At 38.4% G+C, this 22,360-nt stretch overlaps 2 protein-coding genes across 4 annotated transcripts; one reads left to right on the forward strand and one right to left on the reverse strand.

Moving 5' to 3' along the window:
- Positions 1-664: 664 nt before the first annotated feature.
- Positions 665-8,827, reverse strand: aida (axin interactor, dorsalization associated). 2 transcript variants are annotated; one of them, XM_062437213.1, is made up of 10 exons: positions 8,594-8,827; positions 7,713-7,779; positions 7,569-7,622; positions 7,229-7,283; positions 7,059-7,122; positions 6,477-6,580; positions 5,231-5,353; positions 4,810-4,932; positions 3,032-3,149; positions 665-2,948 (listed from the first exon to the last, which is right to left on the reverse strand). In XM_062437213.1, exons 1-10 carry the CDS (start codon positions 8,698-8,700, stop codon positions 2,849-2,851), a joined length of 915 nt encoding a protein of 304 aa, XP_062293197.1. In that variant the 5' UTR covers positions 8,701-8,827; the 3' UTR covers positions 665-2,848. The 2 variants fall into 2 exon arrangements, with proteins under 2 accessions (XP_062293197.1, XP_062293198.1); XM_062437214.1 differs by lacking the exon at positions 5,231-5,353.
- A 1,784-nt stretch (positions 8,828-10,611) lies between these two features.
- On the forward strand, positions 10,612-16,909 carry rnf8 (ring finger protein 8, E3 ubiquitin protein ligase). Of its 2 annotated transcripts, none has more exons than XM_062437270.1 (9): positions 10,612-10,832; positions 11,062-11,190; positions 12,118-12,563; positions 13,242-13,449; positions 13,626-13,688; positions 13,869-13,958; positions 14,057-14,164; positions 14,273-14,477; positions 16,475-16,909. In XM_062437270.1, exons 1-9 carry the CDS (start codon positions 10,710-10,712, stop codon positions 16,690-16,692), a joined length of 1,590 nt encoding a protein of 529 aa, XP_062293254.1. In that variant the 5' UTR covers positions 10,612-10,709; the 3' UTR covers positions 16,693-16,909. The 2 variants fall into 2 exon arrangements, with proteins under 2 accessions (XP_062293254.1, XP_062293255.1); XM_062437271.1 differs by having other exon boundaries at positions 14,273-14,484; positions 16,475-16,610.
- The last annotated feature ends 5,451 nt before the right edge of the window (positions 16,910-22,360 follow it).

Consider the following 22,360-nt stretch of genomic DNA (forward strand, 5'->3'; position numbering starts at 1 on the left):
TGCTTGAAAAATTGCATTAAAAATGCTGAATGGGTGCCCATGTCACTGTATAATCCAAAGACCTCACAATGAGCACTTCTTGGAATTACATTTTATAATGGGAAAAAAATCCAATGAAGGCCTGCAACTAAGTGTTTTTATTAATAATGACAGCAACTCTGTTGAAGCAGTACGTCAACACAGTGGTGCTTTGAACTAAATGCTAATTAACTAAAGTACAAAGTGCAGCAGAGGTTAATGGGAATCATTTGTTTTGCAGATATCTATTCATAAACCAAAGTATTGCACAAATTAAATGTTTGACCTGATGGTAACACTAATGAAATGGATTTACCAAAATGATTACAATTCTTCCTGAGGGGACATGAACATCTGCATAAAAACATATACTTAATATTTATCAAATGAAAATGATGTAAAAAGTCCTGGACAGATGATGTCTTTGGTGCTCATCCCTTGTACACAGCTAGTGTTGCCAGTGAAGAAAAGAGGGGTCACTGTTTCCCTCTTGTTTTTGGAGAACATGAAAAACAATCTCTTTTAAAAAACCTGCCTCAGTCTTTAATCAAGCAATATAACAAGTTAAGGAATGGTTGGCATTAGCAGAAACCACACATGCTGTTCAATGTATGATACATTAGATGAAGTCAACAAAATAGCCTCATTTGCAGTTTATTAGAAATGAAAAGCACTGTAAATGTTTGATACAATTCCCCTCAATCTGTCAACAAAACTAAAACACTCAACAGTTCTCAGTCTGACCACATCATACATACACACAGTTACTGTATATTCATCAGTTAGTGTATCTTAGTTAATTTACAGTCCTGAATATTGTGACATTACAAAAATAAAATCTAAAATCAAATATTAGAATGTAGATGTTTTAGTGAAGAAGAACATCTGCAGAGTCGGACTGGAAACAAAGTTACATGCAGCTTAATTTAAAAAAGCCCTTTATAACAGGGTGACATGACATTTCAAAATGAGAGCAGTGGGCTTTTCTGAGTAACAACCGAAGAGAAAAACAATCCTTGGCTGGTCAGTCCAAGAGCAAAATCCAAAACAAAATGCATCCTTTAGATACTGTCCCATGTAAATGCTGGTCAAATATAACTGTAGATAAAAAGCATTAAAAATCACTTCCTGGCAGGTGATAAATATCTGTGTAAATCAACAGGAACATTACATTTAAGACAAAAAAAAAAGAAACTGGTGTAAAACATTTAGGCCGTAACCAAAGGCTCACACTGAATACAGAATACACATCCACAGCATGCAAACCATGCTGCATCCAATTTACTTCCTATGCATTCGTCAAACTGTATTTACTTCATTCAGAACATTGTGAAGTTACCACTGAGGGGACTGTCAGGATTATGGGGACCTTTCACTGACATTTGGTCATGAGCTGATTAATTCAAGTCCGAGTATGAACATCTGCCATTTAAATCAAATATTGCAAAGGCCAACACAACTACAAAAAAAAGACTAAAAATGACTGAAAATGTCCACTGAGGCATCTTATCAAAGATACAAACTGTATATGTAACACATAGTTGCACCATGTAACATTATGAATGCCACTGCTGAATCCAATACTGAAAACTTAACCATTACAGAGTCTGGAGTGTGTCACCAGAATAATTAAGACTTTTATTTGGACTTTTATAAAAACACTGTTCCTTACTTCCATTACTACTTCTAATCGCTAAGAAGATAATCCAGTCTCTTGGCTAAGGCCGCAGCCCCCTACAGTAACACATTAGAGGAAGAAAGTTAAGGATGTTTGCTACATGGAAAACAACATTAAAAACAGGTATTCCTGACTAAATTGTCCCCAATTATTATTATTAGTATTATTATTATTTTTATCTGTTATCTAATAGATAGTGAAACAATTTCTGTGGATTTCTTTGTTGTTATTCATTCCTGACTGTACTGTGTGATTGCACTTGATAAAGGGGAAATAAAAAGAAGCTGGTCAACAACACCACAGGGAACCTTTAAGTTAAATCAGTCACAAAAAGGAAACTAATGTTAGTCATAATAAGCAGTTCATTATTTAAGCAAGAATAACAAATAATAATTAACTGTCAAATGTAATTATGTAATTACTTTTATCACCTTTACATTTTATAATGCATAGTTTAAATGCTCATTTGAATCAGTTTATAATAGCTTTCGTATTCAAACTCATCCATTAATTGATTATAACGAAACACTGTAAAAAGTCTATAATAATAGCACACTCCAGACTCGCTGGATGATAATAGAATTTAGAAATGTATTTTTGGTGGGTTGTTGAGGCAACTGTGTGCCATGACTTCCTCAACAAGTCCACATTTTTGGCAGTCCGTTCACAGAAGTGCAGATATCCATTGACCAAAGTCCAACAGCACAAACGTGGAGAGTCAAGAATTGAGAGTTGACTCATTTTGTGTCACATGTGTCTCCCCAAATAAGTGAATTAAGGAAGACTGACAATGAGGTGGTTTAAACATACCACTGGTGTCATATGAAAACCCTGTATCTCCAAATGGTTAAAACACTGTTATTTTTTGGGGGGTTTGAGAAAAGGGGGTTCCTGCAACAGAAGAGAATGTGCCTAAAAAGAAACGTAAAGATTTCTTTTCTTTTTTTGAAGGAAAACTAATGTAGCAGACTGAGTAGATGTAATGTTTGGCTCAGTTCACTTAACTTTCTTGCTCATGGGGGAAAAAAAACAACTTTCCAACTTTGATTTAGTATTGCTGGATGTAATGAGGTGGAACACCACATTTTGTTGGATGTGGATGTATGACATAGATAAAAAAGAGGTGGATTAAGGTTCAAGGCATGCTCCAACTTAGCTGTCCTTGTGCAATGTTTGATGAAGATGGAGATAAAGTGGTTTCTTTGTTAGAAGCTGCAGTTTCTTCCTCTTGAAGTCTGTGGGCTTCTTGTACCTGAAAGTCAAGAAGATACATTATGCGTTTTATGATCCCAGGCACAAAGGAATCCCACAAAATATAGGTATCAGTCGACTCACAGTTCAATTACGATGGGTCCGGGTTTGATCTCATCCATTTCCATGAAGGCAAAACATTTTGTGCTGGTAAACCTCTTTTTGGGTTTGTAGTGCTTGAATTCAAAGAAGATAGCTGCTCCTGGAAGATTTAAAGAATAGGTTTAATAATATGAATATCATAGGAAAATATAAGAGGGTTATAAGACCCAATAATTATTTAACCAGGTATTGAATTTCTTTGAAACAAAATTTCCAGCCGGTTCTATAATTTAAACACTACTATGTGATCACGTTTACTTTTTCCAGTTAAAAGATGAGCTGCTACATTTTTTACTAACTGCAGATGACGTAGAGACGACTGTTCTACACCCACATACAAAGAATTACAATACTGAGAGGTGATAAATCTCTCGAAATTACTCCCGAATAACTCTCTCTCGAAATCTTTGGGAGAGAAATAGGCCTTTATCTTGGCTAAGAGTCTTAACTGAACAAAGCTAGGATTGACAACTGAATTAATCCATTTAGAAAATTTAAGAGCTTTCAAAAATCACACCAAGATTCTTAACAAACTGTTAAGAATCGACTGTAAAAAGTTAAAGGGCCAAGAGTACCATCAGCCATCCAATAGGTCGGGTTGTCCAAAAAATAACAATCTGTCTTATTTTTATTAAGATTGAGTGTTAATCCATCCAAGTTTTGATGTGTTTTAAGAAGATCAGCATCAACATAATGAAAAAGAATATTATGTTTCTTAAGAATGGACCCCAAGGGCAGCATATACAATGACAAGAGGATGGGGCTTCAAATGGAGCCTTGAAGGACCCCACAAGTGGGAGCAGAGTCCAAGGTGAGAAACTCTTGTCGGTTGTGACTGGAATCATTTAAGGGCAGTATGTTTGATGCCTATGCACTGTTCAAGATATAATAAAAAGGATCCTACGATCCACAGTGTCAAAGGCAGCAGTCCGGTCTAAAAGCACCAAAATAGTTCCCTGAATCAATGGTTAAGAGAAGATCATTAGAAATTCTTAAAAGGCTGTTTCAGTACTATGGCATGGTTAAAAACCAGACTAAAAACTTTTCACAAATGCCAAGGTTATCAAATAATGTTTGTAATTGAATAAAAATTACACTCTCCAAAACTTCAAACAGACATGTAGCTTAGAAATTGGCCTGAAGTTAGAGAGAACCGAAAGGTCCAGATTATTCCTTTTGAAAATAGGCTGCTCTGCAATAAAATGATCCAGCTTCTTAAAAGCAGCTGGAACACACCCTGAAATAAAAAGAGGTATTTATCAAAACAAGAATACTTGACCTAATAGAATTAAAAACTTATTTTAGTAGACACAAGGGGAAAAGAGTCTAGGGGGAAATTTATAAGCTGCAGATGATGAACTAACTGATGATAAGAATAATTATACAGGCTAAAACTGATGGAGGACAGCTGGGCACATAGGAGGAACAGAAGGGTCTATGGCAGGGGAAGTCGGTGAAGACCTAAGAACAGAAATATTGCTGATAAAAAGTTTTCACAAACTGTTTCACAAGTGTTGGCACAATTGTGATCCCTATCACAAGGATTTATAAGAGAGTTGAAAGCTGTTGTCTCCAAGTTCCCATTAAGTATAGTGCACACAGCAGACTAAACTTGGCAGCTATATTGTGTGGGCCCAGGTTTTCTGTATGTCAGTTTGCAGGAATGTGATTAAACACAACTTAATTCAGGAATATGCACCTTGAGAACACAATACAAACTAGATTTTAAGATTGAATCAAAAGTCTAACCCTAACCCTACCTTTGGGTAATTTCTCCACATGCCTTTGGATCTCTATGTCAATACTGAAGTGAATGTAGGTGTCTTCCTTCCTGGTTGCTACGGGGGTATCCTGCACTGGGTTCACATCTACACTGTTCAAATCTGTAAGAAAAAAACAACAACTTAAAAGTCATTTGTACAGCTGTAACGAACTCAATGAGAAGGCTGATTGTAAGATTTCACGCACTTCAAAAGAGACACGGACAATCTAAAGCTCTTAAATAGCTTTTCATTTAAAATATATTGAGAGAATAAGAGGAACCACAGCACACAAAATGGTGTGTGTGTGTGTAATCTGAAACCAGCAGCAGTGAAGATCTTCACCGCTTCACTAAACTTGTTTCACTTCAGTCCTGGCAGCAGACATTTCAGACGTGCAGGATGGGATGGAGTTCAATACCTTTAACACTAATGGTCATGTAAGGGTCGATGCATTGCCCGGCATCCTTCAACCCAATTTTTTCAATCTTTATTGTAAGCAGTGTCATCCCAGGCTCTGAAGGTAACCGTGGCAACAAGGTACCTGTAGAGGACAAAGGTTGCAGAAATTAGCGGCTGCCTATCGCGACAAAAGTAGTGACATCATCAATGGAAAACATTTCAGTAGCATGCCTTTTATCAGCGGATGACAGGTTTTAGTGCTAAATTTCCATTTAAATATTAAAAATGTAACAATTACCATGCAAGCTTCTGTTTCACTAGTGATCAGTCTCTGATTTGGTCTCCACCAACTCCTGAGGGAAATATCTGGCTTTTTAGCTACTAAATGCTCCACTATGATCCCCAGCTAAACGCTAACTTTGTTTGTCTGTTTTTTGGTGCTCAGTAGGTAGCATTGGGTGGGTTTGTCAGAGCTGAAAAACTAAAGAAACATCAAAACAATGAGCTGAAAGACGCTAAAACAGTCTGTAAAGATGAGGGAACTGCTGACTCATCACTACAAGCCACAACTTACACATAATCGTATAGCCATTTGATTCATTGTTAATATATAAAGATTCAGCAGTACAACTTAGCACCTATCCATCTCCATATATGTAAATCATTTTTGTGATAATTTAGCAAATGCTACGTTCCAAATTGTTCTAGAAAACTGAACCTGTTTATGCATCATAACAGAGGTTTTCTCCTTTCTTCTTGCTCTCTTAGTGTGAGTAAATAAAGGGTATACATCTACTACTGTACTCATGTTTCTGCTTTTCAGGAGGACAAATCAAAGAAATTCTCTGTGAGAAGATATATTTGGTCTCAATGGAGCTTAAAGAAGGGGGCTCCATTTTGACAGAAGAGGTAATCAAAAAAAAGGTCTCATGACTATAATCCACAATCTTAAAACAAAAAAGCACCTGATTATACTAATTAAATCTTTTGTGTATTTCCATTGAAAAGCTATTACAAAATAATACACATCTGTCATGCATGCTGCAGTAGAATATACTGTTTGCTGATAAAGCCATACCTTGCGAAGCTGCAAATGAAGCAGGCAGGTAGGAATAAGCGATGAAGCCATGCACAGCACCGACAGGAAGAACAAAAAGACACACAGTCAAACAGCTCTCCAAAACTTGACAATGTGACATAACACCAGGCAAACATCCCAAACAGCTGCTGTGTTTGGTAAACAGTTATCAGCGGGAGTACAGTACCAGGAGCACGTGGAGGGAAAGCTTCTGTTGATCCTACTCCTGCTGCAGCATCCTCCTCCTCCTCCAGCTCCAGGTTCTCCTCTTCACCCGGAGCAAGGATTTTCCTGACAAAAGAGGGATGAGAGAAAATAGTAATTTAAGGATTTTAAGGAAGCAATTATATCTTTTTTTAGTGGAAATATGATCAGACACATATTGTTATTCCAAGCAGAGTATTTTTAAAAGGTCTTCAAACATAACTGGAGGGGTGCTCGAGGTTGCTAAGAAGGTAAGAACGGAGCAAACATGGCGTGGAAAGCAATCAAAGGAATTACGACAACACACTTTGTAGCTTTTGGTGGATACACTAAATGTGTACTAGCCTACTAAATGTTCATGCATCAATGCACAAATGGTGGAATATATAGAAAATGACAGAACAACAATGTGTCCAGATGTGCAAAATGACGGGGAGATGATTTTAAACTAGCTTAAAGATAGCTACTTAAGGAAACTGTATGTTGTAACTCTAAAAGGAAGCAATACTGTTCAATTCAGGCTCAACATAGTAATAACATCAAACACCGAATGATGTGTATTTACCTTAACGGCACTGGCTGGACATCATAGGGAAACTCTTTGTTGTAGGTCAGTATATTCTTAATAACTGGTGACAAAAAAAAGGGGGGAAAAGTGAATGTAGGAGATTAGGATACCCAGTGATGAGAGGAGCATTAATAAGCAGAGACTTCCTTCCCAGCTGGTAAACTTACTGGTTTCCAGTTTCTTCAGGTCTTCCAACTTGAACTCCTCCTTTGACTGTGTGCACTAAAGCCGATCAGACAAATTCAAACACATTTAACACACATGTATAGCAGAATTTATATGAAAATAGACAATTGTAGTGAAAAAGACAGAAATGAACAAGACAATAAATGTGTCAAAACTTCCTGGAAGATTTCATGTCTAATGTACCATTATCTTTAGTCTCTATATTGTTTCTGGAAAATTATAGGCTTTTATGAACAAAGGAAGAGTTTATGTGCTACATAATAATTAATATTAAGTGTACATATTCATGTATAATGTGGCTCAAAAAATATTCATACAAACCTGCAAACTGGCACTTCTCATCTCCAGGCATGTTGCAATCTTCCCAATAGTTTTCTAAAAACAAAAACAAACACACAAAAAACATGTTAGTTTATTAAAGTACTTGTCTTTTCTGTGCAGAGGTTCAAGAGGTGTAAAGATTACCTTTTGCTCCTCTGTGAAGTCTGATGAATTTGTTGACTGGACTTCTTTTTGCAGTTGTCGTGCTAGACTAAATCAACCAAGAACAACACAGTTAAAAGCTCATGCATCAAACTTATAATACAAGGACGCTGTAGTTAGTATCCCTGCGCCACCTCGTGGTCAAAGAAAACAAGATGTCAACTACACATTTTGTATTATTCGTGCAAATTGAAAGAAAACATTAATTAGTGGACAAAGCAGATGACATTTGGATTTTGCTTCCTGGAGAGTGTGATATTAAAAAAAGGAAGCAGTGTTCACTTAACAGATGAAACCCACCCATAACAATAAGAGGGTGTGGCTGACTATTTCTCAATACTCTGAGGAATATTGGCCCGTTTCTGCACTGCCTGACACATAATGGAGCACACTCCAAACAGCTCTGGATGATTTCCCATTTAAGGACTCTCCCTCAACTCAAACTGGTGGTGAATGAAGCTGGGACACACACACACACACACACACACACACACACACACACACACACACACACACACACACACACACACACACACACACACACACACACACACACACACACACACACACACACAGAGCGACTCTGGTCCCTGCAACAACTGCCACATCACGTCATGGATGGGTTAGGGTTTATTTACTGCTCTGAGGATAAGACTGACAGCTCAGAAGCTAACTTCTTATAAAGCACGGTGCATGCAAGGCACTGTCTCATCCTCCGTGGGTTATCTCCCTGCAGATTTAAGGACCGATGGATGGATGAAAAAAAGGAGAGGAAAAAGAAGAAGCATGCCGCCCGCCGCGCTGTGCTCAGGATAAAACCAGATGTGTGAAGAGTCAGGATACACATGTTGAACGCCACTTACATTTGGTACTCATCTATAGCCTCCACTAATTGTCCCCACGAGTCAAAGTCTGTGCCTTTTCTGAAACTGGCGTGCCATTTCTGAATAGTCTTGTTGACATCAGACATGTTGGCAGGGCGGTGACTCGCGGCGGCGCTCTCAGGGCAGCATAGCCGAGGAGGAGACTCATATACGGGGCTTGAGCAGCAGCAGCGTCGTCAGCCAGGTTGTGTGCTGTCCAGAGGCGCACAGATAGACCGGTGACACCCCGACCAAGCCCTTTCTGCCTGCTCACCCTAATATCGCATCCGCAACATAAAGGAAGTCCCGCCTGGAGCTCGGGGTGCGCGTGTTTCAAGACGCGGGGTCGCCCGAGTGAGCGGCAACAAGATATCTGATCAGTAAACGTGTTGATGGCAATTAAAACAGCAAAACATATTCAACTGATATTTTATCCAAAGGCACAGTTTGCTTTTTCATCATATAGTTTGCAGGTATAATCACATACGTAACAGAATAGTTTGGGATGGCTTGTATGGTTTATAATCTGGCCTAAACAATTACAAAACAATTCGTTTATGTATAGAAAAGATCAGCTTTTTAAGCAAAAATGTCAAATATTAGTTGGTTATAGCTTCTCATTTGTGAGAATTGCTTCCTTTTGACTTTATGTGATAGTAAAGTTGGGTTTTTGCCCAACAAAAGTCAATCTAAAGACTTTACCATTAAGTTTTGGGAAATTCTGATGGGCATTTTCACTGTTTTGTTTTACATAGACCAAAAGGCTAATAAACTAATTAAAAACAATAATTGCCAGATGAATCGATGATGAAAATAATTGGGTGCAGTCTAAATTCTAAATGCAGATTTGTCAACAATCCTTTAAGAGCAGGACATTCAGGGAACACTTTGAAAGTAAGACGTAAATGTATTATTTTATCTCATTTTTAAGCACAGACAGTAGTGTAGAACATTTGGTCCCAATTTTCTCCCCCAATAATGAATTAATAGTTTTGCCAAATTGAATCAATTTCCAAATAGGTGTCACATTTATTCATGACATCAGCCATCAGACTGCCAAACACTATAGCTCCCAGTACCTACCGCTCCCACTAAAAACACTAATGCTGTCCTTACTATGTTAATCCCACGAACATTGCACACATGTGTATAGTCTCAGTAATTTATGCATATTGCACATTTATATAACGCAGATTGATTTACACAGAGATTGTTTACAGTATATTGTTTTATTTATTTCATCACTTTCACCCATGGACTGTATATAAAAAGCTTTCACCCCTTGCTGCTATACTTTTCCCCCCACTGTACTGCTGTGTCAATTTGAATTTCTCCAAAGGGGAACCAATAAAGATATCTGATCTTATCGTATCTTATCTTATCTCATCTTAAATGATATGCTTTATATCTGTATGGGAAATTTGCATTTTACACCCCGTTTCTCAGTTTTTGCTTTCACTGAAAATTAATAACCTGTATTTAAATGTTTGCCACTCAGTTTAATCAGGTTATTTGTTGTGTTTTGAATATATATCATTAGTATATATTTACATTTGAACACAACAGAATAAACAAGGAGGTTCAAAAAGTGACTAAGTAAAATATACATGTATGTTTATGAGTCATTGTGGTAAGTTTAGGGGCATTTTATTCCTTATTTTCACAACACAGGTCCAATAATCCAGTAGGTATAGTATTATTAGTTGGTCATTTTTAAAGGCAACATTGAATCACGACACGTGTAATTGTGTGTACGTAGGAAACAAACTGAACGGGCTCTGGTGTTATGTCGAAGTCTGTTCCCCTGTCGACATGTGTTCCCGCTTCCACACAACCCCAACTAGTCTTCTTCTGAGGCACTTCATTTTAACCGAAGCTTCCCTTAACCCCAACCAGCTAACTGTAACCATAACATAACTCCAAAAGCCGATGCGTTGCTATGATAAACACAATTTGAACACGATAGGAACCTTTTTCGCAGGGGGAACAGAATTCGACACAACACCGGTGTCGTCTTTGCTGTCGGTGTCGCGCTTGACGCTGCTGTACGTTAGCTATGGGACAGAGGCAGCCGCTGTGTTTGAGGTCGTGTTAGCCGCAGACATCATGAGATAAGATGGATAATGTAACGACGGACTCGCCTGCGGCTGAGGAGGATGAATGTTCCGACTCGGAGGTCTTATGTTTGATGAGAGTCGGAATAAACTCAGACTGGCTTCTCCTGCCCGAAAACACAGAGGTGCAGTTTGCTAATGTTAGCTAGCTTAGCAGACCTAAAGCTACCTTCTTTTAACCCCAAAAACTTTTTTCACGGTGTATTCAGCTGTCCCACTTCAAATGTGTTCTCCTTTAAGGTTTACAGTTTTTATCTGAAGTATCTACGTGTTTTAAACCCCTGATAAAACGTGCTGTGAACGTTAAACGAGCTAACAGGTTGTTTATGTGTCATATTGTTTTTGACGGTTCAGATCACCATCGGACGTGGTGTGGATGTAACCTACCAGCTGTTTTCTCCAACTTGTCCCTTGATGATCTCCAGACTGCACTGCACTTTTAAGCAAAGGGAAGATGGACAGTGGACAGTGACAGACAAGAAGGTAGACAGAGATCTGATTTGGTCCATTATGAATATGCTATCTGCTAATTTGCTGTACTGTATAAACTCATCCAAAACTTATTTATCAGACCAATATAAATCATACCCTGTGCCCCATGCCTTATTCCTGCACATACATGCTTACATACACACATATTTCCGTTTCCAACTTTATATATTACTATATACTTTCATTTCATTTAAAGGATATAGACAGGGAACAAAGTCAAGGATTAACTAACATGAAGTGTCTTATTGTTGTGTTAGGGCTCCATGTGCAGCCAGAAAAGCTTCAATGTGCCTTAGCATTAAATCTACAAGTCTCTGAACTCTACTAGAGACATGAACACCATTCTTCCAAAAGATTCCCTCATTTAGTGTTTTGATGACAAGCGCTGACACATTGGTCCAAAATCTCTCAGAGGTGTTTAAAGAGGTCGAGATCTGGTGACTGTAAAGGTCATAGCATATGATTCACATCATTTTCATATTCATGAAAGGGGACAAGTGGACCCTAACCATGTCAACAAAATGGCCCCTACAGCATTACACAGCCACCAGATCTCCTCACTGTAGGGCTCAAGCATTCAGACCTGTACTGGTTTTTTCCTTTAATTTGTCCCCTATCTGTACGTTCACAGGTTTTGAAAGTGAATCCAAAATTATCACTTCAAAAAATTATAAATACCTTTTATAGCCACCATTTAAGTGTGAACTAAACGGCATCCCCAAAGCAATAAATCTGCATAAGTGTACTTACACATTCTTGACATTTCCATCATTGTATTTGAGGTCAGATAAAAACAGTTTAGTATCTTGAACTGAGTCAAACACATTTTTAAATCTAGAGACATGTTCTTGATATTCTTGGTGTAGGAGTACTACATTCAACTGCAGCTGATAAAGACAGTGTTTCTTTCTTCCTCAGAGTCTCAACGGTGTGTGGGTGAATGGAAACCGCATACCAGCTGAAGAAGCCCACTGGCTGAAGCTTGGAGACTCCATACAACTTGGTGTACCTGTGATTGAAACCAAAGTAGAGTTTGACTACTTGCTGGTAAAACGGCCGCTCAAAGACATTAAACATTGCCTAGCAAAGGGACACAAAGAGGGTGCCAAAGCATCACAAATACCCAAGAAGTCCAAGAGGAAGTTGACTGCGGAAGAAGTCGAGCCATCTACCTCAAAGCCGAAGCTGTACCGCTGCTCTTCTGCAGACAAGTCCTCCGCGCAGCCCTGCCCCCTGTCTCCAGTAAAGCACTACCAGCGGCTCCGTCACACCACAGAGGAAACTGGTTCCAGCAGACAAATCCAAGAAGTAGACCGATCCTCCGATGGCTCCGGCATTCTCTGTGACCTGGACAACTTACAGATGTATGTGTGTTATCATTATATCTGAGTCATAGAGTTAAATATCAGTTCTTCTGAATGGCTGCAACTAACAATAATCTTCATTTTTGATTCGTTTGCCAAGTGCTTTGCTGGTTAATTGATGAATTACCCAAATATTTTCAGTTTGTTATCATATAAGACAAAAAAGCAGGAAATCTCTTTATATTTTTCCTTTGACTAGTAAGCTGAAGCACAGGGATGTGCGTCACGAAAAAGGGGTTAATGTCATGATGCAAGCCCATGCCATCTACAGGGTAACATCCACATGTGTATAATGCATTATAGACATGGGCTTCAAGTGTTAGCTACAGTATTTCCAAAAAGATTAAACCCATTTTCAAAGTTGCAACTCTATTTCTCTAGTCCAAAAAAGATGGAAGCTGGAGGTAAATTATCTTCTTGCTTTATTTATACGATACAAGCAAAACATCAACATGATAATATAAAACAGCAACAATGGAAACTAATCTTTATCTTTCTGTTTGAGATGTACACACAGTGGCTATGTCACCCTGTCATTTTCTTTTGAGTTAACTAAAGATAGATGTATGGTTATGGATAGATAGATGGTTAAAGATACTCTTTTTTTGTTGTTGTTGTTGTTGTTATGAATAGAAACTTAAATTTCTCTGGTGTCCTTTCATTCATGAATTTCTGCAGGTTCAGCCAGAATATTCTGATGCTGAGGGAGCAAGTGGACGACACCCAGAGGCAGGTAGCCTGTCTGGAGGGGGAGCCCCGAAGGACTGACCCACTCAAAGAGGAGCAGGTCAAGGAGCTGCAGGGGCAGCTAGAGACGCTCAGAGCCAAGATGCACAGCATGGAGACGTTAGAGAAATCCTTCAATGAAGCTAAGAGGCAGCTGGAGGTGAGAGGCTTTTCAGTAGCTCCTTTTCCACATACACACAGGTTTCTGTATTCTTTGTTTTGTGGGCCAAAAGACTTTCCTGAGATTATAAAAAGTGTTGCATTACAGTATAACAAGGCATGGAAGTATACATGATCCACACATAAAACATATTCCTACCTTTTTTGTACTTAAAGGAACAAAAAACAAAGCACCAAGAGGAGCTTTTGAAAAAGCAGTTGGAGGAGGCTTTGCAAGAGGTAAGTAGCATAAAATTAGAGCTTATATGTATAGTTAAAGAAACAATAATTAAGGAAACAAGACACTGAATTTATAGTGAAAAAATGTGGTGTATAAACATTGTAACATTGAGTGTTTTAGAGTGCTTGTGTATGCATTAAATTGACTTAAATGTGTGAATCTGTTTTCAACATCCTTAGCAAAAGAAAGTAATCGGCGAACTTGCTCTATCTCGACAAGGATTCGAAGAGATTCTCTTGGCCAAAAACAAAGAGCTGGAAGTGACAAAGGTGTGACGCTATATCCACGGACATTTAAGCTTTATCTTTTGCAGAGTTGTGTTTGGAACCAGCAGAACTTTATTCTTTTCTTATTGTTCTTCTCATAGGAGGAGAAAGAGAAGGCAAGAGCCCAAAAAGAGGAAGTCGTAACACAAGTGACTGAAGTTCTGGAGAATGAGCTTCAGTGCATCATCTGCTCAGAGCTCTTCATTGAGGTAGGAAGTCTTCCCTTGTTGTCTCATTTTAGGCATTTTATTCAAACATGCATATCGGTCTCTGATGCACATAAAAAATCCACACCTCTGTATTGACATCTTCTCTAGGCGGTCATCCTGAACTGCGCTCACAGCTTCTGCAGTCACTGCATCAAGCAGTGGCGCAAAAAGAAAGACGAGTGTCCGATCTGCCGACAGGCCATCCAGTCTCAGACTCGCTGCCTGGCGCTGGACAACTGTATCGACAGCATGGTGGAGAACTTGAGCCTTGATATGAAGGCGAGGCGTCAGACACTTATCTCTGAGAGGAAAGGTGAGAGGTGCGTTATCAAGAGCGTCATTAGTATCCTAAAGTTAAGACAGTTACAAGAGTGAAGCTTGATGATATACAGTATATACACACTGTTTGGGTGGTGGGTGATGTAGTTTGAACAACATGTCTCTTCACATAGAGATCCAAAGCATGTGCTACAGTATTATGAACTAAAACCTCTGTGATTTTAATATAACTAAAGTAAGACGATAATATTCACCAACACTCTCATCTAACACTCTCATCTAAAAGTGATTTGTTTCCAACTTTTTAGCTTTTAGATTACAGATGTGTTTGAACTAAACGCTTTTGTGGAGGCATGACGCGATGGTCAGTGTTTTAAGGGAAATGGTGATCGTCAAAGCTACAAAAAACAGAAATGTTGATTAAACAATCATATTTGATTTTGTTGCAGTTTCACTTTGGCTTTCTACAGTTATGTTGTGACAAAATTCTCATATTAACATTCTGCAACTTGTTGGACAGTTCTTGTGAAAGAACAAATCAAATGGGGACCATGATGTGTTCACTTCAGCCTGAGTGCTTAAATACTCAACAACATTATACTTTTTGAAAATCTTTTCTACTACAGCATTCTAAAAGATGCGTCATAATCGGTCGATATCACACTCGTGTACAACTTACCACATGGGTGAGTCATATAGCATTAATATCTGACTGACAGTGGTGTGCACCGTCAAATTCATCATATCAAATGTCAGGACAGCCTTGACATGTCTGGGTGAGCTGAGTGACTAATGCTCGTCTTGCCCTTAGCAGCAACCACAAGGTGCTCGACCCCCACGAGCGGGTGCAGAGAAGCTGCTCAGAGACTCCAGCTGTTTTTAAAAAAATGAGGTTTGCTAGGTTATTTAAGAGGAATTACTTTCAGTGCTTTAAACCGTCTCGGCCTTCTCCAAGATTTCGAAAAAGGAGGCATGCAGGTGGGTTGTTCAGAGTGTGGAGCACAGTAAAGTTTTCAACACAAGATGGCAGCACAAAGAGGCTGTTATATTTGTCTTCTCTCTCTGTTGCATGATGTTCATTAATGCTGAAATTAAAGCAAGATTTGATTCTATGTCAAGAACTATGAATGTTTCATGTGTGCTCCACCTAAAGAAAGAGAGAATTAAAACAAAATCAAATGCAAACAACCACATCAGATCAAATGCCGGTAAATACAGGTAGGCTTTCAAAGCTTTTTTAAATGTGGCTCTGATTTAGCTAACCTGAAAGTGAGGGAGATTTTTCCCTCAGCTTTGTAGCTAAACCAGTGAAACCATGTTTAGAGGTGGAACAATGATTCTCTGGCAACCAAAAGCTTGAGGACCGTACAGATTTTATAGAAAAGGGAAATGGTCTGATTTCTAATCAAAAAAAAGAAAAAAATGGTGGTCTGATTAATGGGGATGGAGGACATGTTGGTCGTTGGATTACAAGGTCGTTAAAATATATCTGAACATTTTGATTAGATTTTTATTATTGTAAAAAATGACATACCAAAAGTGAGGGAAATCACAAGTACATTTGTTTTTAAAGGTATAAATCAGGTGATTTCATCTTTCTAAGAGGTATTACCTGTTTAGCCAAAGCCTGATTTATCTTCTTCCTCTGTGCCAAAGAGCTCAAGTGTTGTCCAACAACGTTTAAAACACATAAATGAACCTCACTGTTGCACTGAGTGACAGTTCTTCTATTTGGGTTTGGATTATTTTTACACACTTACACCATCCTGCTGCCATAAATACCGACTAGAGCACCAAATGTGTGTTCGGTCGCAGTTTAAAGTAGCAATGAAAACAATTTACTTCTATTTAAGAAATGAAAACTACAGTGCCCAACTGTTTTAGGAAATTATTTAGCCTTTTTTTTTTTTAGAAGCAAAGCTAAAAATGTGTGATCTGTTTTTAAAAATAATCAGACTCATCCTTAAAAGTCACGTGAAGTACTTGGAAGTGGTTCTGTGGGATGATGTGTTTCTGTTTATTTGCCAGCAGCAGCTGACTCTGCAGAGGTGATGGTGATCCACGACGACGACAGCAGCGAGAGCAGCGACAGTGACAGCAGTATGGTGTCCATAGATAGCAGCCTCAGCTACAGCAGCCTCAGTTCTGTGGTGTCCGTGGACACAGACAGTAGCATCCACTTGGACTCCAGTTCTTCCTACAGTGGTTATGGTGACTCTGATGAAAGTGTTGATGAGTCTGAAGATTAGCCCTTTTTCTACTTCAGGCTGCAATGTGAATCGGACTTATTGGTGTTTGCATTTCCCTGGAATGTTCCGGATACCTTTAAGATAAGTAAGTAAAGTTTGGTCTCATCATGAGTCCAGGAACAAGAGTGAGCTAAGATTTATGTTTTTCTTTTTGTAAAGCGATTGTCTTATTGTCTTTATTTTCAACTAAAGGAATAAAGGTTCTTCCTATGCATTATCACAGTTACTCCCTGACTGTGTTTTGAAGCACATGCTGACTTTATGCAATGAGTGATGGATTGCTGTTGCGGTACTTATGAACTACTAAATCTCACTAGTCTAAATAGAAAAAAGTGTATTTTGAGAATGCCTTGTTGCCAAGTTGAGGTGCAAATTAATCACCTTTTACCGGAGAGACAGAGCAGTGTTTTTTGCTTTAACACCATCACCTCTCTTTACAGTAAGCGGTTTTCCAAGCTGTCAGTCAGCTACAGGTTTCATTTCTATGTATAAAAAACAAACAAACAAAACAAAACAATGCAGAATGTTAGGATGGCCAAACTGTGACGAGCCCAGTTTGAGTCCGACGGGCGCCTTTGTTTTGCGCCATTACTGTATCTCGCTTGCCGCACGTACAAAAACTTGCAATTGCAACTTAATTACCACACATCAGTAATGGATCTTTGACCTTCTATCTCTTAAGGAAGCTGTGTCATGTGGTGGAAAAAGTGTTTAAAAAAAGATTTACAGTAGAAGGAAACTAAACTGAAACCACAATTCTGAGCTACTGTAATTCCTGAAACATCGCCAAACCAAATGAATCACCAAATATGTTGAATGTTCGGTAGTGTAGCCAACACATCATTGCACTGTAGCTCAACGCCTTTGAGGCTAAGTGGATTTTGAGCATTCCAAACTGATTTTACTTTATTTTTATTTTTGCGTGTACACCAAACCAAGCCTGAACTGCTCCTTAAACAAATCAAACACCAGTTGAAAATGATTCCTCCCTGACTCCCTTCCTCCACCACCTAGCCAGTCCTTACAGCCCTGCTTTACATTCATCAAAATGCCCACCTGGGAGTTACACACTTGTCTGCCTTGCACACACAGGTTGTTACTGTCGGCCAGGGAGCAGCTCCAGAGAAGCTATAGTGCTTTGCTGAAAGGCTGCTGGGTTGAAAAGAGGAAAGAGCATTAATCACTTTTCAGCTATTACTGTTCCTTTCTTACATAAACAATAACTGGAATGCTTTTACTTCTTCAGCTAGTGTGACCTAGCCTATATTGTAATTTTATGTCAGGCTCCTGTCCAATTATTGTTGTCCCAAACAAAATTCAGTTTAGTTTTGAAAAGATTTATTGTCATTTGTGTTACTACTTACACACTAATAGTATCCTTAGCCTTCATACTGTAGTCTCTTTCTGAAAAGTAAAGGTTATGAGATCATCAATAATCTCAACAATATCACAACTTTAAATCTGTGTGTCAACAGTCACTGCTAGAGTGGGTGTAGCATTCAAAAATAGAGATCCATCTTGGAAGGATGACCTTTTTTTTTTTTTGCTGAATCCTTAAACACAAGCTGCGTTGCCGAGCAACTAATGCAACATCTCCCTGGGCTCTGAAAGCAAATGGAAGTGTGATGTGATGGCACTGACCCCTTTGGTAAGGCAGGAGGTAATGCAGACAGTCTACTGTACATACTGTACATAAACACTGTTGAACCAACTCTGCTGCTGCTGCTTTGTGTAAAAACCTGCTGCTTAATCTTCTATAAGGGGCTCCACCGCATTGTATGATGAGTAATCACCTCTTGCAGTCACTTATCCATTATGAAATAGCCTCCACTCAGTTATATGTACGAGCCAACATCCTGTTGTACCATCAGTTCATTTGCTGGCAATTCAGGAAGCATTGTCCTGAAATTCTGGTGGCACACATACATATTTAAACCTTTTATGAAAGCAGGCTACAGTCTGGAAGTTTTTTGGATGTAATTTGGTGACCTATTTTGTTTAAAAAGAGACAAAGTTCTGAGAAAGTTATTGATTTCCAGGGGACTTCAATTGACAGTCACAGAGCTAAGCGTCAGTTTTCTAAAAAAAAAATAAAATAAAATAAAAACCCAATGGAAAAAAATATTGTATTTCTTAATAATTTCTTACATAAATGTATAATTTCATTTCAAGGAAACTACAGGAGACATTGGGGTCAATTTGAAAAGTGTTACCAAATCTCACTATTATTACAGTTCCTTGTGAGACAGAAGCAGTTTATGTTTTCATATTCTTCAGTCCTGAATGGTGTTTGACAGCTGAATCATGCTGAAACAATGGACATGCCAGCCTCATCAGTTCACCTGTACAGTTGTTGTTTGGTGCAGACGCAGGAATACCCAACACTGTGATTCATGCCTCTGCCCAGAAAGAGTGCACTGCAAAAGCAGCTTCCAGAGCGAGCTCACCTCCTGTGCTGTGGATGGCTGATGTCACGCCAGTCCATTAAAGCGGGACTACGAGGGAAGCGTGTGTCTGTCAGGCCGCATTACATGAGGACGACAGTGATGGACTGCCCTGGGGGCTACAGTTGGAGCCTCATTCCTCCGTCCAAACCTCCATGCGACTCTTGGAGCAACCTCACGATGTCAGTACAGGCGTCTCTCTCAATTTTCTATTCAATTCAGTTGAACTCAATTCAATTTAATGGGCTTTAATGGCATGATAGTTTTGAGAACAATGTTGCCAAAGCATCAAAATATATACAGTACAAAATAATAATATGAACATTAACACATTTTTAAGACTGATATATATTAGTTATATGTATACAGTGTATCTTATGCATGTATGTGTGTGTGCAGTTAGGCAATTCACTGCCCCTCAGGTTGTGACATATTGGGCAGCAATATATGTCCTGTCTCCTTCTTCTAGGAGTACTTTTTAATTTTGAGAGGTTATGAAACTCTTTGAAATCTGAAATTTAAGAATTTAAAATAAATGTTCCTTATTCCATTGAATGTTTTACGTTGTAGGAGGAAGCGTGTCTTTGTCTTGACGTCACCTGTCGGACAGTCACTACATATTCTATCTTCTCTTGGTTGATTTTTTTGTTTCAGTTCCTGGTCACTGAGCCTGTATGTGGTTAGGATCTGTCTCTGCTTTCTATCTCTGACAATTCATGCTCTCTTTTTAGGTCCAGATAACATTTTAATCTACTTTTGGCTTTTAGTTTCTTGTTCCCAATGTTCCAGATAGGTTTCTTTACATGATTTGATTTTCTCTGTTTGGTGTTTTGAAAGCAGTGTTGATGTGAGACTGGTCACAGTGTGTCTGAGAGGGTGCAGTTAGTCTCAGCACCAGCTGACATAAAGGACTCTTTTATGGGCTCAGCTCTTGGGTTTGGAGGACGTTGTAATAGGGAGTGTTTAGGGGGGCTGGATTTAATGTTTTTCTTTGTCATATATGAGAAAAAACTAAATATCATTGTGTTTTGGACTGTTGGTCAGACTATTTAAGCTATTTGGATGCATCACCTTGCACTTTCCTGAGTTTTAATGAGCATCCAATTGTATCAAATGACCAATTATTTCTTGGATTTATCAGTTATAAAAAAAATGTTTTAGTTGTAGCTCTGGCAAAATATTACATCATTACAGTCTAAAGATAATCTTCCAACTCCATCCTCCCACATCTAATAATGTCTTGTTAGAAAGCTTTTGCACAGAATCTAGACTGTCAGCTGTAGAACGGTATATAGTATTTTCCAAATATAAGTGATTTTTATTATTATTATTTATTCTATTAACTGATGTACAGTATGATTTGATTTGTGTGTTGTTTAACCATGACACAGATGTCAGATTCAAACGTCATATCCTCTGGGTCAGATAATCATCTCTTATCAACTCAATCTGAAATTGTCCATTTTGTGCTCCATGTCTGCAAACTGTTTCTTTCTGTGGGCCATCACAGAGAAAAAACTAAAGCGCAACTCAGAGCTGTATTGAGTCACAAGGCAAGGGCTGTACAAACTGTAGCATGCACACATTCTCCATACAACCTAATAACTCTCCTGCTGCAGGTGATGATGAGACGCCTAAATTCTGGATTCCATTCATCATTTTAGTTTTGGAGATTTTCTTTTGAAGTAAAGCATAAATGATGATACTGAGTGTTTTTCCATTATTCACACTGCATGTGTGGTAAATTATCAAAATGTTGAGGCTATAAGTGATATTTTATTAAGACTATTTTTATATTATGTAATTCTATTTATCTGTCATCACAAACGAAACACACTCTATTTATCTCATTGTTTCTTTACAGCAGATTTCTTTGGTTGAATGGAATAGTCATATTTACTGGACTTTTCACCTCTACTTGTGTTATTTAATAACAGTTAGGATTCTCCTAAGCTGGTATTTACATAGATGTGTATCCTCCTACGCTGTTGCTGTGCACCTGGTTTGTGTTGTGTTGTAAGATGGGTGGATTCACTCCAACATGCTCTTATCCAAAAGGCCTGTGATCCGTATCTGTGGTCCATCTGCCAGCTTTATAGAATCCAAATGTTCTTCACAGCGTGATCAAGCGGCAAGCAGCTCCAGCTCAAAGCCTCCTGCAACATTGATGTCACATATACCTAAAAACACAGTCATTCAGTTGTCGTTATATGTCTAACGGTTATTATTTCCCTTGTTTGAATACTTATTATGCAGTCTAATGTTCATTTTGTGGTATCTGTCGTCCCTGCATTAACTAATTAATAGAAAAAACATTTTAAGGTCAATCACAATTATTGATAAAGAAAAAAGAACATAATTGTTTATTCCTGTATTTGCAGTCCCTGAGGGTCAAGTAAAACAATATACTGTACTGTAACCCAGCCCTCTAAATTCCATTTTTATTTTTTACATTATAAAAAATTCTTAATATTTTCTACATACACACATATACCATTATACATTATATCATATATTCTTGGAGACTCTATCTCAAAGCCTGTAGGCCTATGTGAAAATGGCTCCATATTTCAAAAACACTGGTGGTGTATGAACGCTGCAGAACTCATGTTGCGTTCCCTTATTGTCGGAAATTCTGCATTCATCCTAGTAAAATGTATCAAAAGATGCCACTGACAAGGGAATTCACTTTTTCTAAACCCGTTCTGCCCTCCAAAAAATATCGTTTAAAAACATAGCAGAAAACACTGTGGTTATTCAAACCTTTATCCTCGATATACCTTGCTACTGCTGCTGCTGTGAGACTACGGTCAAGACATAAAAGCACCAATTTCCCCTGCCACAAAAAGTAACCTCAGAGCGTTCTGTTACCATAGAGACAGCTGAAGGACACGCCAACTACTACAGGTATCACTTATGGCGGATATCGACTTTGCTAAGTTATAGCTAAACGGTACAAAACGAATATTTAAAGTAATTTAGTCTGCTATGTCAAAAATAATAACGTTATACAAGTACAGTAGGGCAGTTTCAGTTTTGATAACATTACGTCTGTTTGCTGTATCTTCAGAACAGAAAGAGTATGGTAGCATTTTAATGTAAGAGGTCCGGGAGGTAACTGGTTTTCACTGTTTGTCATTCAACAAACTATCACGTAAACAGACCTTACAATAAGCACAAATCTAGTTATAAATACTGAAATATGACACTTTGTGTTTAATGCT

Source organism: Scomber scombrus, chromosome 17, assembly GCF_963691925.1.
Source record: "Scomber scombrus chromosome 17, fScoSco1.1, whole genome shotgun sequence".
NCBI lineage: Eukaryota > Metazoa > Chordata > Actinopteri > Scombriformes > Scombridae > Scomber > Scomber scombrus.

Bases quoted from the DNA above. Each gene is read 5' to 3' on its own strand.
- aida (XM_062437213.1), bottom strand. From the start codon at position 8,700: ATGTCTGATGTCAACAAGACTATTCAGAAATGGCACGCCAGTTTCAGA. The intron at 7,780-8,593 runs GTAAGTGGCGTT...TGGTTGATTTAG, and splicing joins GCTATAGATGAGTACCAAAT to TCTAGCACGACAACTGCAAA. The intron at 7,623-7,712 runs GTAATCTTTACA...TTTTGTTTTTAG, and splicing joins ACTTCACAGAGGAGCAAAAG to AAAACTATTGGGAAGATTGC.
- rnf8 (XM_062437270.1), top strand. From the start codon at position 10,710: ATGGATAATGTAACGACGGACTCGCCTGCGGCTGAGGAGGATGAATGT. The intron at 12,564-13,241 runs GTATGTGTGTTA...GAATTTCTGCAG, and splicing joins GACCTGGACAACTTACAGAT to GTTCAGCCAGAATATTCTGA. The intron at 14,478-16,474 runs GTGAGAGGTGCG...ATTTGCCAGCAG, and splicing joins ACTTATCTCTGAGAGGAAAG to CAGCTGACTCTGCAGAGGTG.